Source organism: Mastigoproctus giganteus, chromosome 5, assembly GCF_048544385.1.
Source record: "Mastigoproctus giganteus isolate SK-2022 chromosome 5, ASM4854438v1, whole genome shotgun sequence".
Classification (NCBI taxonomy): Eukaryota; Metazoa; Arthropoda; class Arachnida; order Uropygi; family Thelyphonidae; genus Mastigoproctus; species Mastigoproctus giganteus.
In genome coordinates, this window is record NC_143579.1 from 39,745,500 (window position 1) to 39,759,572 (window position 14,073).

Genomic DNA, 14,073 nt, shown 5'->3' on the forward strand with positions numbered 1-14,073 from the left:
GTTCCCACATCTAGGCTAGAGCTTCCTCCTTGGTATTCACCTGGTTTGCAAGCAACCTTTTTATTAACAGGACATGGATCATTCCAGCAAAAACTTAACTCTATGGGTATCGAATCACATCCCTTCTGCCATGAGTGCCCCTCCTATGAAAACCACCGATTACAACTGTTTACAGTAATCCGAGGAGCTTCCCTCAATAAGGAGCAAGATCTACTAAATAACGAGGATACATATATTGCATTCACTCAATTTGCCCAGACTGTCTTCACCACAAGGTGTGCCAAGCTAACTGCTGGTGATGGTAGATGGTCCAGAATACTCTCCACGCCCTGCTATCCCCTTCGTGGGTAGGATAAATTTAAATTTGTGCTCCGGAAACTATACTGCAAACTCTTTATGTGTAGGATACATGCTGGCACCCACTTTAGGGTGCGGGTTCAACACAAAGCACATGGCCAATGGCGTTAGCACAGGGGCACCTGCTCCTGGGACTTTTAATTCTATCCCTACTTCGCCTAAATCCGTGGTGGACTGTCTTCACTATTAGTCCACCTTTCTTTCACCCCACAGTCTCACGTCGTCGTCTCTTATTCCCTGTGCTTGAGGTGTATAAAGTCTTGAATGGTTTGAGCATGTTCAATTCTGATGGAATTCTTCCTCTTTCTCCGAATAATCGCCTGAGAGGGCATAAATTCAAATTGAGGAATGATAGTTGTAGGATAGATGTGCGGGCGTTTGCCTTTAGCCAGCGGGTGGTTGATTGCTGGAACAAACTTCCATCTGTCGTTGTAGAGGTTAATAGCTTAAATAGATTCAAGGCAGAACTAGACAAACATTTGGAGCGAGTGGATGGGTGATATAAGAAGGGTGTGTGTGTGTACGTGTGTGTTGTTTGTTTTTTGGCTGATGCTATATAAGCTTGCTTTCTTGAATCATATGCCCTTGCTAATGCAACTCTCTTCAAGAATTTTTTTTCTCGCCTCTGCCAGGCAGCTCAAGCGACCTAGTAGAGGCTAGCAAGAGTATGATAGACAGCCTGGCTCACCTTCCAGTGGTGGTGGTGGGCATCGTAGGGACCTTGCGGCCAAGAAGCCAGAGAAACAACAGAACCCACAATACTATATACATACAACATGCCACACACATTTCTGGCATTTATAGAGTCCTGCATACTTCTCAAGAGTACAGTTGTGGCGCAGTTGTGGGAGACCACAGGTGGCGCCTAACCCTAAACACTATCCCCTCAAAACTTTTCTCAAGCCCAAAAAATGGGGGAAGAGTTAAGTTCAAGTTCACCCGGATACAAATCTATATGCAAGTCACGTTTCGCATAGTTTTATTTTAATCCCAAAGAAATACATTAATTTGAATAAGTCTTAAATTAAGAAAACGCACTTTACTTTTATTCTCAAGGAAATAATTAACTTAGATAAGCATTATACAAAATGAATTATTTGAAGTACGTGAAGTGGAATGACTTGAATATTAAACACACAACAATGATAAAAATTAAATGGGAAAGGTATCTCAAAACAATACCCTATTTCCTTTTCAGCAATGAAAACAAAATTCTACCGCCATCGACAGCAAATCAGATAACTCTTCTGATTAGTTTCTCCAATTTCTCTCATGGTCTTCCACTAGCTACCACTTTCATCGACAGAGTGAGAACACCTGCAGTAATTCTCTTGTCCCAAGGTTGTGGCATCCTTTGATGTTTATTTCGTCCATATAACTACTCACACTCAAAAGCGTCTTCCAGTTTTTGAATCGCTACTCCATCTGAAAAGACTACTCCATATTTTTGTTTTACAGTTTCCACATAATAAAGCATGCATTCTTTCAAGTATTTCCTTTACTTGTAAAAAGTGGAAAGAGTCAGATAGAATAATATCAGGAGAATGTTAAGCACCCACAGGATACAGCGTTTGGCCAAAACTTCCTGTATATTCCGTGCTGAACGGGCAAGGGTACTGTAGTAGTCCAAAAAAGTCACGCTACTAATTTTGTGGCAGTATCATCACAAGTTCTATCCACCACAAAGATGAAAATCTTCTCAGTGTAAATTGTTGTTGACTCTTTGTCCATATAAGGGATAATTAATTTTTCGCAGTACGTGCTATTTCTGTTACCTTAAAAACGAAGCCTCTTTAAGGATTAAAAATTATCAATAGAATCTTCTCACTGGAAATTTTGATCGACTCTTTGTCCTTAGTAAAATAGTGGATAATTAAAATCAAGCAATACGCTCTACTCTGGTTGCCTTAGTAACTAACTCTGAAAAATTAATAATTTTCAAGAGATTATCTGCTCTACCAGAAGTGTACAAACAATCCACACTTCAAAGAAGATAAGACGGAAGTTTAAGTGACACAGCATCTTTTGTTTTTTTGAACTGCCAACAAACCACTGAACTAGCAAAGCCAGAAAAATATATATAACAAATAAATGGAAAGTTCTCGTAACACAGTTTGTCAGGAGCAATCGGCAGAGTTCCTCTTTTTATGAAAAAAAAAAAATTCTTAATCGACCTGCTCGTACTTCCACTCAGCACGACCGAACGCTTTTAGCCATGACGACGTAATCGATTGCTTGTAGATGGAATCCAGTGAGAGGAAGACCGCTGTTAGAATGAAAATTTCTGAAAACCACTGATACGGAAACAGAGACGATTGTAAATTATGGGTTGCCACAAGGGTTGAAAGCAAACACTAAAAGAAAAGTACAACGTCTAGTTTGTAAGCTTCCTGCAGTCTTTCTAAGAGACCAATCACCATCATACGAGATATTAGGAATTATTCACTGGGAAACAAATTACATTCAATTGTTGATGGTGAGGCTTCTTTGTCCAGAAAAACTTGCTTCAGTTTCTGAAGGCTTTTCTGAGAAAATCATAATCTAAACGTTCAGGGATCATGTCATTAGCAACTTGTCGAAAAAAACTTGATTAAACAAGGGTAAGAACTATGTATTAAAAAAAAAGCTACTTGGTTAAAATGTTACTTTATATAAAAATTTCCAGTAATAAATGTTTTTCTTCTTTCACCATTAACCTAAGAACTCATCAAATACTGACTATTAATATAGAGTTTCGGGAGTGTGTGTGGTAAAAAGTCAACATGAAACAAAAATATGAACATTATTTTAATTTCCAATTGCTTTATTTTGTTTACCTACCTTCGCATTTACAAAGAATACTTTCTAGCATAAAAATGGATATTCTGTTTCTTCTGTTGTAGACCAAATACCACAGAATATTATTTATTTACACATAATACTGCCTCCAGTATATTTGCTTTTCTGTTTTAGATTTCATTTTAATCCAGGTGACAAAGAACTTAGTGAGGCACTGCTTATAGCTTATTACTCAACCTTCTTCCAATAGAAAGCTAATCTTTTTGGTTTTAAGTTATATATTTGTTTTATCTTACATATTATAAGAAAATATATAAGTATAGGGCTAGAATAAAATATCTTCTCTTGATGAATTTGCATTTTATAAGCACGTATGACATCGGTATGGCCACTTTCGCTTTTAATCATTAAGGCTCGTCAAGAAACAGAATTATTGCCAGCATGAAAAACTCCAGATCAATAGTGAGAATGTCCCTTCGAATTACATTTTCAATTCCCATAATTCCTGACATGATGACGCGATGCTTGGTAACATCCCGACATAACTTTACCCAGTTACTGTAATAATGTCGCGTACTCTAACTTGTTCAAAGAGAAAACGAACTAATCAAAAACGGCAACGTAATTTTTGATTGGTTATTAGCTTTTCCATCATAGAGAGGAGTTTCAGAGTGTGAGTGTTCTCCTTCGTCCAAATGATATATTTGTGGATGTTGAGAATGTCTTTAATTAAAAAAAAAAAAACTCGGCGCAGAAATTAAACTATGGCTTGGAATGTTTCATTGTATAAAGGTAGATCCAGTCATTCGGAAGTGAATTTGCTTCTTGGTAAAAAGGATAGGAGTGCAGTTTTAAATAATCAGACTAATGAGCAACCGAGGTGTAAAAGAATGAATATTTTAACGAGTATCTGTCATTCGAACAATCACAGGAAAAGCTAAATTCTGGAGAAAGTCACGTCCTATCCAAGTCTCTGGCAGAATCAAAGTTTGCAAAGGAATGCTGATATTAATAATCGCAGGGAAAAGGGAGGAAATACGCAAAATAAAAATGGAAAAGAAAAGCTAAAACTCTTTAAACTGAGATAAGCAAGCATTAGGGCAGCGCGGAAATACAACTAAAACATATATTTAAGGGCAGATTTTATTCGACTATGCACTGTTGCCATCAGTGGTTTGTTTATTTCAGAACTGTGTAATCCTTGTAGTTGGAATTAAGATATCAGAAGAATGCAAGTCCTTCAGAAGTATCCAAATGGTGCGGAAGAGCAGTAACTTTGGCGTAATGGCAAAATAATGACAGTTCCTCAATCTTTATTTCAGCAACCTTAGCCAAGAAACAATTTGTGGAGTTGTATAGAAAAGAGACGTGTGTGTGTGTAAGTTTACCATTAATTCTGACTTTGCAAGGCGCGCCAGGAAATTGACTTTCCTATAAATAAAGATTATTTGCATATCTACAAATAATCTTTATTTATAGGAAAATTAATAACTTGTACAGAAACCTTCAGCTTTTACGACAACCCCTAGTGCCCGTGGAATACTTTTCACTAGTAATTTGGAAAGGTTGAACAGATGGGCTGAGAGGTGGCAAATGAAGTTTAACATTGACAAATGTAAAGTACTACATATGGGTAACAGCAACCCCAGAGCAATGTATCAACTCTGCGGTACTACACTGACAGTGGTGGAGAATGAAAAGGACCTGGGGGTAATTGTGCAGGCAGATATGAAGTTCTCTGAGCAGTGCAGACGAGCTGCAAGAGTAGCTCATGGTGTCTTGTCAATGATATACAGGAATTTTTCTAGCAGGGATAAGGAGGTGATTATTCTCTTGTATAAGGCAATGGTTAGGCCACATCTTGAGTACTGTATACAGGTCTGGAGGCCTCATTTCAAGAAGGATGTAGAGCTGCTGGAACGGGTACAGAGAAGGGCAACAAGATTAGTAAATGGAACAGAGGGTTGCTCTTACGAAGAAAGGCTTAAGTTTTGCAAATTACAGAGTCTGGAGACTAGGCACCGGCGAGGTGATCTGATAGAGGTGTATAAGGCTTTGAATGGTTTGAGCATGCTCAATGCCAATGGGATTCTTCATCTTTCTCAGAATAATCACCTCAGAGGGCATAAATTCAAATTGAGGAAGGACGGATGTCGGATAGATGTGCGGAAATTTGCCTTTGGCCAGCGGGTGGTTGGTTGGTGGAACCGACTTCCATCACTTGTTGTTGAAGTTGATAGCCTAAACAAATTTAAAGCTCAACTGGACAGGTATTTCGAACGAACGGAGGGGTGAAATGGGAGAGGGTTTTTTTTTTTTTTTTTTTTGGCTGATGCTGAATAAGCTTGCTTTCTTGCATCATATGCCTCTACTAATGCTAATGCTAATGTAAGTTTTTTCTGATGTTTGCCCTCATTCGATCTTCAGATCGGCGACCAGTCCAGCTTTGTTTATTGGGCAGTCCCTCCTCACATGTAACCAACAATCCAATTCATCCTAGAGGTTATTTATAGGAATGAGGTCAAGCTCCGGGGTGGCCAGTAAAACTTTTCGACGCTCGTCTTTAAAGCCAGTCTACGCTAGCAGTATGACATGAAGCGTTGTACTGTTGATGCAGTTATGGACCTTCCCCAACATACCGGGTTGTTATAAAATAAGTTTCCCTATTCAGGAGACCCTAGTATCAAAAAAGGTTAGCGTTATCGCTATGAAAATCGATGGGTATGTCATTTAGGGTATGGCGAAGCGATTTGTAGAAAAAGAAAATAGTTAATTTCGGCCACCAGGGAAAAAAAGCGCTGCACATATGTAAAAGTTGTCATTTAGTTCAAAACACACTGCTTACACAAATGACATCCTGTTAGCTAAAAGCAGAAAGGCCAACGCCACAGCCATAACGGCTCTGACAAAAAAGGAACGTGCTCTTTTAGTAAACCTGTTCTACCAGAATAATAGTAACGCTAATGCAGCACTACGTGAATTTCGGAAACTTAAAGGTTTGCGTAAAGGACCTTTGGTATTGTAGGTGGGGGTTCGAAAACTAATAAAGAAATTTGAAGCGACTGGGGAGTTAGATGTAATTCTAGGCAGGGGACGACCACGTATCGGAACGGAGGTAGTGGATGAAGTGGCGGTTGCAATGGCCTCCAAGTCACAATGCGAAACACTACCAGTCAGTAGTGCCAGAGGTGAGTCAAGAGACTTGAACATTCATTGGTCTACTGTACGTAAAGTGCTTCGAATAATTTTACGGTGGTTCTCGTAGTTCAAGAACTAAAGTCTTGTGATTAGCACAGCGAATAGACTTTGCTCTACGATTTCTGGCTCGTGTGGAACTGAACGATACATGGGCTCGAATGATCTTGTGGTCTGACGAGGCTCATTTTACTCTTCATGGGGCTGTATATGCACAAAACTGCCGGATATGGGGAACTTCTCTTCCATCTACTGTGCATGAAAGACCATTACAAAGTCCATACGTTATAATCTGGTGTGGATTCACAACAGGGTTTATAATTGGACCATTTTTCTTTGAAGAGTCTACACCTCATAGCTCCGGAAGGTAACAAGTGTACGGTACTGCGCTCTTCTAAGAGATCACATTATTACCGCTCTGCAAGAAAGGCAATGCTTGGAGACCGTAGTGTTCACACCAAATGGTGCCCCTCCCCACGTTGATCCACAAGTGAAGGACCTGCTCCGTTCACCATTCGGAAATCATTTCTAGAGACTTTCCGCAGTTGTGGCCAGCCCTTTGCATCTCATTGGAGATGTTGCCAATATCCCCAATGAGATGCAAAGGCGAAACTGTCGAACGCAGTCCTCCGTTTTCAGAATGTCATCTCAAGTAAAGGAAAGCACATAGAACAATATCTGTAGATTTCTAAGTTCTGATATTGAAATCTAATCCTAAGTTAAGTATTCCATCTCATGTTTACAGTGCCAATTTCTCCCCTGGTACGAAAATTTGAAAATTTTTTTTTTCTTCTATAAATCGCTTCCCCACACCCTAAATGACATGTCCACCGATTTTCACAGCGCTATCTCTAACACTAGGGTCTTCTGAATAGGGAAACTTATTTTATAACCACCCGATACATGGCGTATTATTCTCCGGGACATCTAGATGGGGCCTGACCATTCATGATTTTGTCCAAAACAACCAACAATCTCAGGGCAAACCATGAAAACCAATCCGTGATAAAGAGTTTAAAGACCATCATGCCGTTTCCGCCAAAATTCATTGTCTGTATGGTACACTGTTAGGATATAGAAAGCAAGGCATTCTTCAAGTCTATTGAAATTAAGGTTGATTTAAGGATACTCTCCTGAAAGCGATTGTTATAAAGAGTTCGCGGTCATCTGAAAAGCTGATTATATCATCTCTTAGAGAATGGAAATAGGTTAAAACACGGTTGAATAGGAGGCTTAAAAAGATCCCTTGCGAAGGTTAACGACTGACAACGTGGCACCAAACCAGGTGGATTGTTAGTTGGCTGGATTTTCTGCACATCGGTAACTGTTCATAGTGCTCCATTTCATACGAGATATCGTGTGTACAAGGATAATGCGTGTTCAAGAGGACTTGCAGGCCCTCCTAATCGAAAAATTCTGAATCACACCATAATTAAACCATGTATTCACACTACCTTGGTAGTAGAAATGACGTATATGCATAAACTAACATCTTCACATTCTTAGGCATTTAGCCAAAAAATATTTTTAGATCACACCATTCTTTAATGTATCTGATTTGTCTGTGACCAGCAATAACGGCTTTTGTGTTTCCAGGCATTCATCGTATTGGAAGAACTGCTGGCTAACAACGGAATCTGCATAGCTATTAAAGAAAGACTCACAAAGGATTCTGGTGTAGCAGCTGAAAACACTTATGATGGAATCGTGAGAAAACTTCTATCAAAACAGAGAGCAAGAGGTAAGTAATTCATCAACTAATCCAAAATATTTTTCTTTGAAAAAATTATTTAAAATATACCACCATTTTCTGATGTCATCTTGGATTACAATGGTTTATGGATTTATCCACCCATATTCCTTAGTAATACAGTTACGACACTAACGCTCTCATGGGTAGCACAGTTGGTAAATTCGCCATCCACATTGGGTGGAAAAGTCCTGAGTTCGAGTCACGTTGATGACGGGAAGAATTTTTATGGGCCTTTTTCACAAAGTAGCTGAGTTAGTTGGTCTCAGGCAAGAGCACCATGGTTTTTTCTCCTGGAAACGCGGGTTTTTCGTCCAGCAAACAAAAATCGACCTCAGAATATAGAAACAATATACACAGAGCAATATGGTTTTAGTCGCTGATCCTACTACGAAAATGATACAAATGACGTTTTTAAGGTGTTGCCTACGAAAATTTCACGATTCACATTATTTGCTACTTTAAGAGACAAAAATATGCGTGAACGGGTTTTGTAATTCAATGAAGACTACACTGGCAAATTTAAATAAGATAATGAGATATGCACATATCTTATTTTAAATAAGATATGCACGTTAGTTAAACTGAAGGAAGAAAAGTCGATGTTCGTTTCAGTTTCATATAAAAAATAATAATAATTCGCAAAGCGGGATTAAGTATGGATTTCTGTACTTCATTAAACTGTACATCGTACTTATAGTAAGAAGAATAAGACCCACACACTGCACCAGGGGAAATTAGGCGGCCGAAACTACCAGCTGCTGACTGGTAAAGAGATCGAAGCTATGAAAGAAGGAGACACCTACAAATACCTAGGAATGATGAAGGCTCAGCAGTTAGAGCACAAGGAAATCAAGAAGTGCCTGACTGAAAAATATCATCAGAGACTTAGAAGCCTGCTGAAAGAAAAATTGAACGGAGGGAACACAGTTAAAGCCATAAACACCTATGCAGCTTCAGTACTAACATACTCATGTAGACAAGCTCGCTTCCAGAGCAGCCTCTCTCCGATGGCTAGCTAAACAGCAAACTAATTTATGTTAAGGAGCCTCGTTTAATTAAGAAATTCATCAGAACAGTAATCTATTCTCCACTCCTCTATGCTGCTGAAGTGTGGGCATCAGCAACTACTACAACGAAGATACCAATTCTCGCTGCAGAAATCTGGCTACTTAAATGGGCTAACCGGAAAGCTTGTCTCCCACAACAGGACAAAACTACAGCCTTAGCTACTTCGCTAGGGATGCAGCGACTGCCTGCTATCATGGAAATACAACGACTGATAGCTACAGTTAAAATGATCACAGGTCAGATCCCAACACCGTCCATTTGGGATTCGTGTTACTGGCGAATACCCAAGCCAGAACTTCCCTCGACCCCGATGCTCTGCTTGAGGAATCGGAGGCTTCATATCTCAGACCGCTTCCTCCCAAACCAAATGCTACCTGAAGTACAGCACCTCGACGCTGACTTGCACAGGTTTTGCAGCAATAAAACCTACAGGAAAGAAGTGTTAGCAGCTCGCTCCAATCCTAGAATCGAATAACAACAAGTTCGAGCGCCCTCCATACAATCTGCCAAGCTCTCCTGTGCCACGACAAAATTCGTTTGACAGAGAAGTGCCATTCATGTATATTAGATATTTTTATTGTAAATATAACCGTATGATATAACTTGTAAATATAGTTAATACTGCGTAATGTGAGGAAGTGTAATGGCATGTTTACATTTGACATTTTTAATTTTACAGTGTGCATTATCCATTATCTATTCTGATGTGAGCATTATCTATTAACTAATTTTCTATTCTGATGTGAGCCGTTGGCCGTGACGGGACAATTGCAACTTCACTTAAATCTATATATGTACATTGTATTCATTTAGTTGCAATAAAGATTTTCTCTCTCTCACTCCTTTGGGGTCATAGATTGGACTAACACCGAGCTAGAGGATATCATGCGAAAAACAAGGACAATGATGACGAAGAGCCGCCAACACTACCCGAAGCCAGCAGTGGAGAGACTAACGATAGCTCGGAAAGAGGGAGTAAGGGACCTGATAGAGCAACAGAAAACAGCGATAGTTAACCTGAAGGATTGAAGGATTACTTCAGGTTAACTACAGGCCATAAAGAAGACAGATAAGTGGTAAACCCCACTCAACCTAATCCAGGAGCCCCCTCCCGCCCAGACGGCACAAGAAACGAAGATAGAAAGATGGGAAAAGAAGACACTCCATGGCAGACACTACAATGACCTCCATCAAGATCACATCGATAACACTGCTTCCACTGCATGGCTCACAAGCGGGACGCTCATGAACTGGCCATCCAAGACCAGGTAATCAACACCAGAAACTATAGAAAGTACATCGCAAAGGAGCCCGGAATGTCAGACGACACATGTTGACGATGCCACCTGACCTCAGAAACGATCCAACACACCACAGGGGGATGCAAGGTGATCACCCAGACTGAGTACGATAGTAGACACGACTACGTAGTAAGGATAATATATCAGAAGCTAGCGAGGAAATACCAGTTGACCAAAGAAAATGTACCATACTACAAGTACGAACCCCAGACAGTACTAGAGACCCCAACGCACAATCTGTACTGGGACCGCGCCATAATAACGGATAAGACCATCCCGCACAACAGACCGGATACAACCCTTGTGGGCAAGATGGAAAAGGCAAGATGGAAAACTTGTGCCTCCGTAGCTAGGTGAGAAGGAGCAGCAGTGGTAGCACACGCTTCTTGATTAGACCGGGGTTCGAGTCCGTCACCACCAAATACGGAGGATGCGCAAAGGTCAGGGAATGACCACCACATATCCCGGAGCAATATGGCCTTAGTTGCTAATGCTCCTAAAAAACCAAATAACAACAACAGCTACTTAACTGATTGACACAGCGGTGCCCAAAACTAGCAATGTCCAGAAAACCCATGAGGAAAAAATTAGGAAGTACACGAAACTGAGACATGAGGTCATGGAGATGTGGCATATGCAAGAAGTAACGACCATCCCGATCATCGTGTCAACCATCGGTATGGTGCCAAATACCCTACATAGCAGCCTAGCAGCAATAGGTCTCCCAAAGAACATCTACAAGAAACTACAGAAAGTCGCAATCCTGAACACCTGTAGAACAGTCAGAGAATTTCTCGACCAACAGTAGCACCAGACATTACAACCACCCTGTGTACTTGGTAGCAGTACCAGCCACGGAGTGTAATCCCTCAATCAAGAAGAAGAAAAAAATAATAATAATAAAGGAATGCGATTAGGCCAGTGGTTAGGATGCCGGACCACCAATATCATGGACACGAGTTCGAATCCCCCAAAAGATGAGGAACAAAGTCGCGAAAGTCGCTCGATTGGACCTACGTTTCCACAGATCGAACGGACGGCTTAGACATTTTGTTGTTGTTGTTGTTATGGGAGTTTAAAGGCACATAAGCTACTATGGCTATAATGCGCCTATGGCTTAGACAGATAGTGGCACCGCCTGTTGTCGCTCCCATAACTACCACCCTCCATTGGATGTCAATACTAAACAGGTCCACCTTCATAGATGGATGAAGATGAGAATTACAAATATTGAACATACCGAATCCAGCGTGGGGAAGGATAAAGTCACTCGCGTTCAGACCTTAGGCAGAGGAACAGTCTCTCGCGGACAAAAGTAAAGCGAGTGACGCCGTATTCCCTATGATTACCACAACTGAAGGGCAAGACCATCCAGCCAAACCAGCTGGAAGTGTGCTAGTGACTAACCAGGAAAGAAGAAGTGGAGCATAGGAATGGTTCAGTAAATCATGCGAGCATACTACAAAGTAACGAAGCTAGGAATAGTTGTGACAATGTACAGGAATAAACTATATACTAAGTGGTTGGAACAGTTCCCGAACGTTCAGGTCACCGAACATCGTCAAGAAGAACCTGCTGGCTCCTGCATCTTAGAAAATCAAGCAGGATGTGAGCGAAAAATTACAAAGAGCAACGAATACAGACACAATGGAACCAAAATTGAAGGAGGAACATCGAGTACAAGAACTATAACTCACAGAAGCTGAAGCGGAAACAGACGAGATCGCAATATCGAGAAGAGAAGAGTGAAGACAGCCAACGACCCACACCATACCGAAGCAATGACTCAATAGAGTCCTGTTGCAAGTCAACAGACAACCCCAATAAGCGAATAACACTAGATTATCTCAAAAACAACGAAGTAACACTAGACACCATCCGCACGGCCTCTTACTGTGTCGCTGTAGCAGCTACCAGGATGAACGGAAGGGAAACCAGACATTAACATAATACAAAATGCAAAGACAACCGCCAGTCTGTAAAAGAAGGCTACAGCAGAAGAGATAAGAGTGAATATAGGCCAACTGACCCAATATTAACAGGGTGACAGAAGTAAGAACCTGATCAGAAAAGTGAAGCCCATCATCAAGAAAGACAAAATCCACAAAAACCAAACTATTATATTAGAGTCACCAGGTAATTTCTTACAAATACCCATATGTATTGGGTCTGTTGTAAATTGCGTGTGTTCTCTGGTGGATTTGGCTGTTTTGATAGACAAAAAAAAACCGCAGTTTCTTGGTTTTTTTCTTCTAGTGAAGCCAGTGTCTAGGACAATAGTGGCTGTTATCCATGTAAACAGCGGTCCATCACGGCATTAGGTGATGGACCGCCGTCCATCATTCAAGTCATAATTCAGTGATTACTGAGTGTATACGTCAATACATTTAATCTAAAAGAAATAAAATACTAATAAAACAGAAATAAATGAAAACGGCTTCGTATCTGAATTGGTGGGATGGTTTGTCCATATTTCCTTAAAAAAGTGCATCGTGAAAACCACAAGCGCTCCCCTCCCCAAACGCCAAGTGAGCCTAACGGGGGGGGGACAAGTCCTGCACTTTCATAACCTCCGCGTTAGGAAATGGAATTCAGTGAAGAGAAGAAGATTAAGATTAGTTTTAACAGTAGCTGACCAAATTAGAGAACCATATAACACAATAGAAAGCAAATGAGTTTAATTGTATTTGCGACAGGGGTAAATACAATAATACTCATTTGAGTAACAAAGGAATTATTTCAGGAGTGTGAAAACGTTACTTTTCAACAAAGTCCCATTTGGAGTCAAAACAGTTTTGACACCGATGCGTTGATCCCAGCTGTGAAGAAAATTTTCTCTTGGCCTCAAGGAATGCATCCACTGCAGCAATGACGTCACTGTCGGTAGGAAAATGGATGCTAGCCATATATATATATATATATATATATTTTTTTTTTTTTTTTCCAAATTAGGAAATAGTTGAAATTTCAATAGTGTTAGATCTGATGAATATGAGTCCAAGATTACAAAACAGCACTCATGCAGTACAGCCATAGCAATGACAGACTTACGAACAAGACTCATTTGCTGAGTTTTCCTCGGCGTCAAAAAACATAGATGCTTTCTGAAAATGCCTCACAAAGTCTATGTAATATGCCCTTGTGACTGTCTTCCCTTTCCGAAGATAATCCACTAGCAACACTCCATCAGTATCTCAAAAAGTCGATGCATCACCTTGCCAGCAGAAAGAATTGGCTTGGTTTTCTTTGGGTAAGGGGGAGAGAAGAGTCGTGGTTCCACTCTTTGGACTGCTCTGTTGTCTATGGCTGAAGTGACGGATCCATGTCTCATTCATGGTCACAAACCTAACACGGAAATTTGCTGGATCGCTTTGAAAATTGTGCAAATATTAACTTGCCTTAACAACTGTTATGCGTTTTTGATCTGTTTTTTTAACTTTGTGACCCATAGTGCTGACACCTTTTTCATAGCAAGGACCTCCGTTATTATGTGGTGCCCACTTTCAGGTGAGATACCCAAGACGTTGGCAGTGCACCGAACTGTCACTTATCGATCACTCATAACTAGATAATGCACACTGTCAACAATTTCTGGAGTGATGGACGTTGCAGGTCTTCCAC

General features: G+C 40.4%; 1 protein-coding gene across 1 annotated transcript in view; it reads left to right on the plus strand.

Annotated features, from left to right (window-relative positions):
• LOC150085319 (metabotropic glutamate receptor 6-like) overlaps positions 1–14,073 on the plus strand; it is a 243,655-nt gene that overhangs the window by 185,178 nt on the left and 44,404 nt on the right. Inside the window, exon 4 of the mRNA XM_090373995.1 lies at positions 7,927–8,071. Coding sequence (XP_090230121.1) covers positions 7,927–8,071 — 145 coding nt within the window. The remainder of the gene's footprint in view (positions 1–7,926; positions 8,072–14,073) is intronic.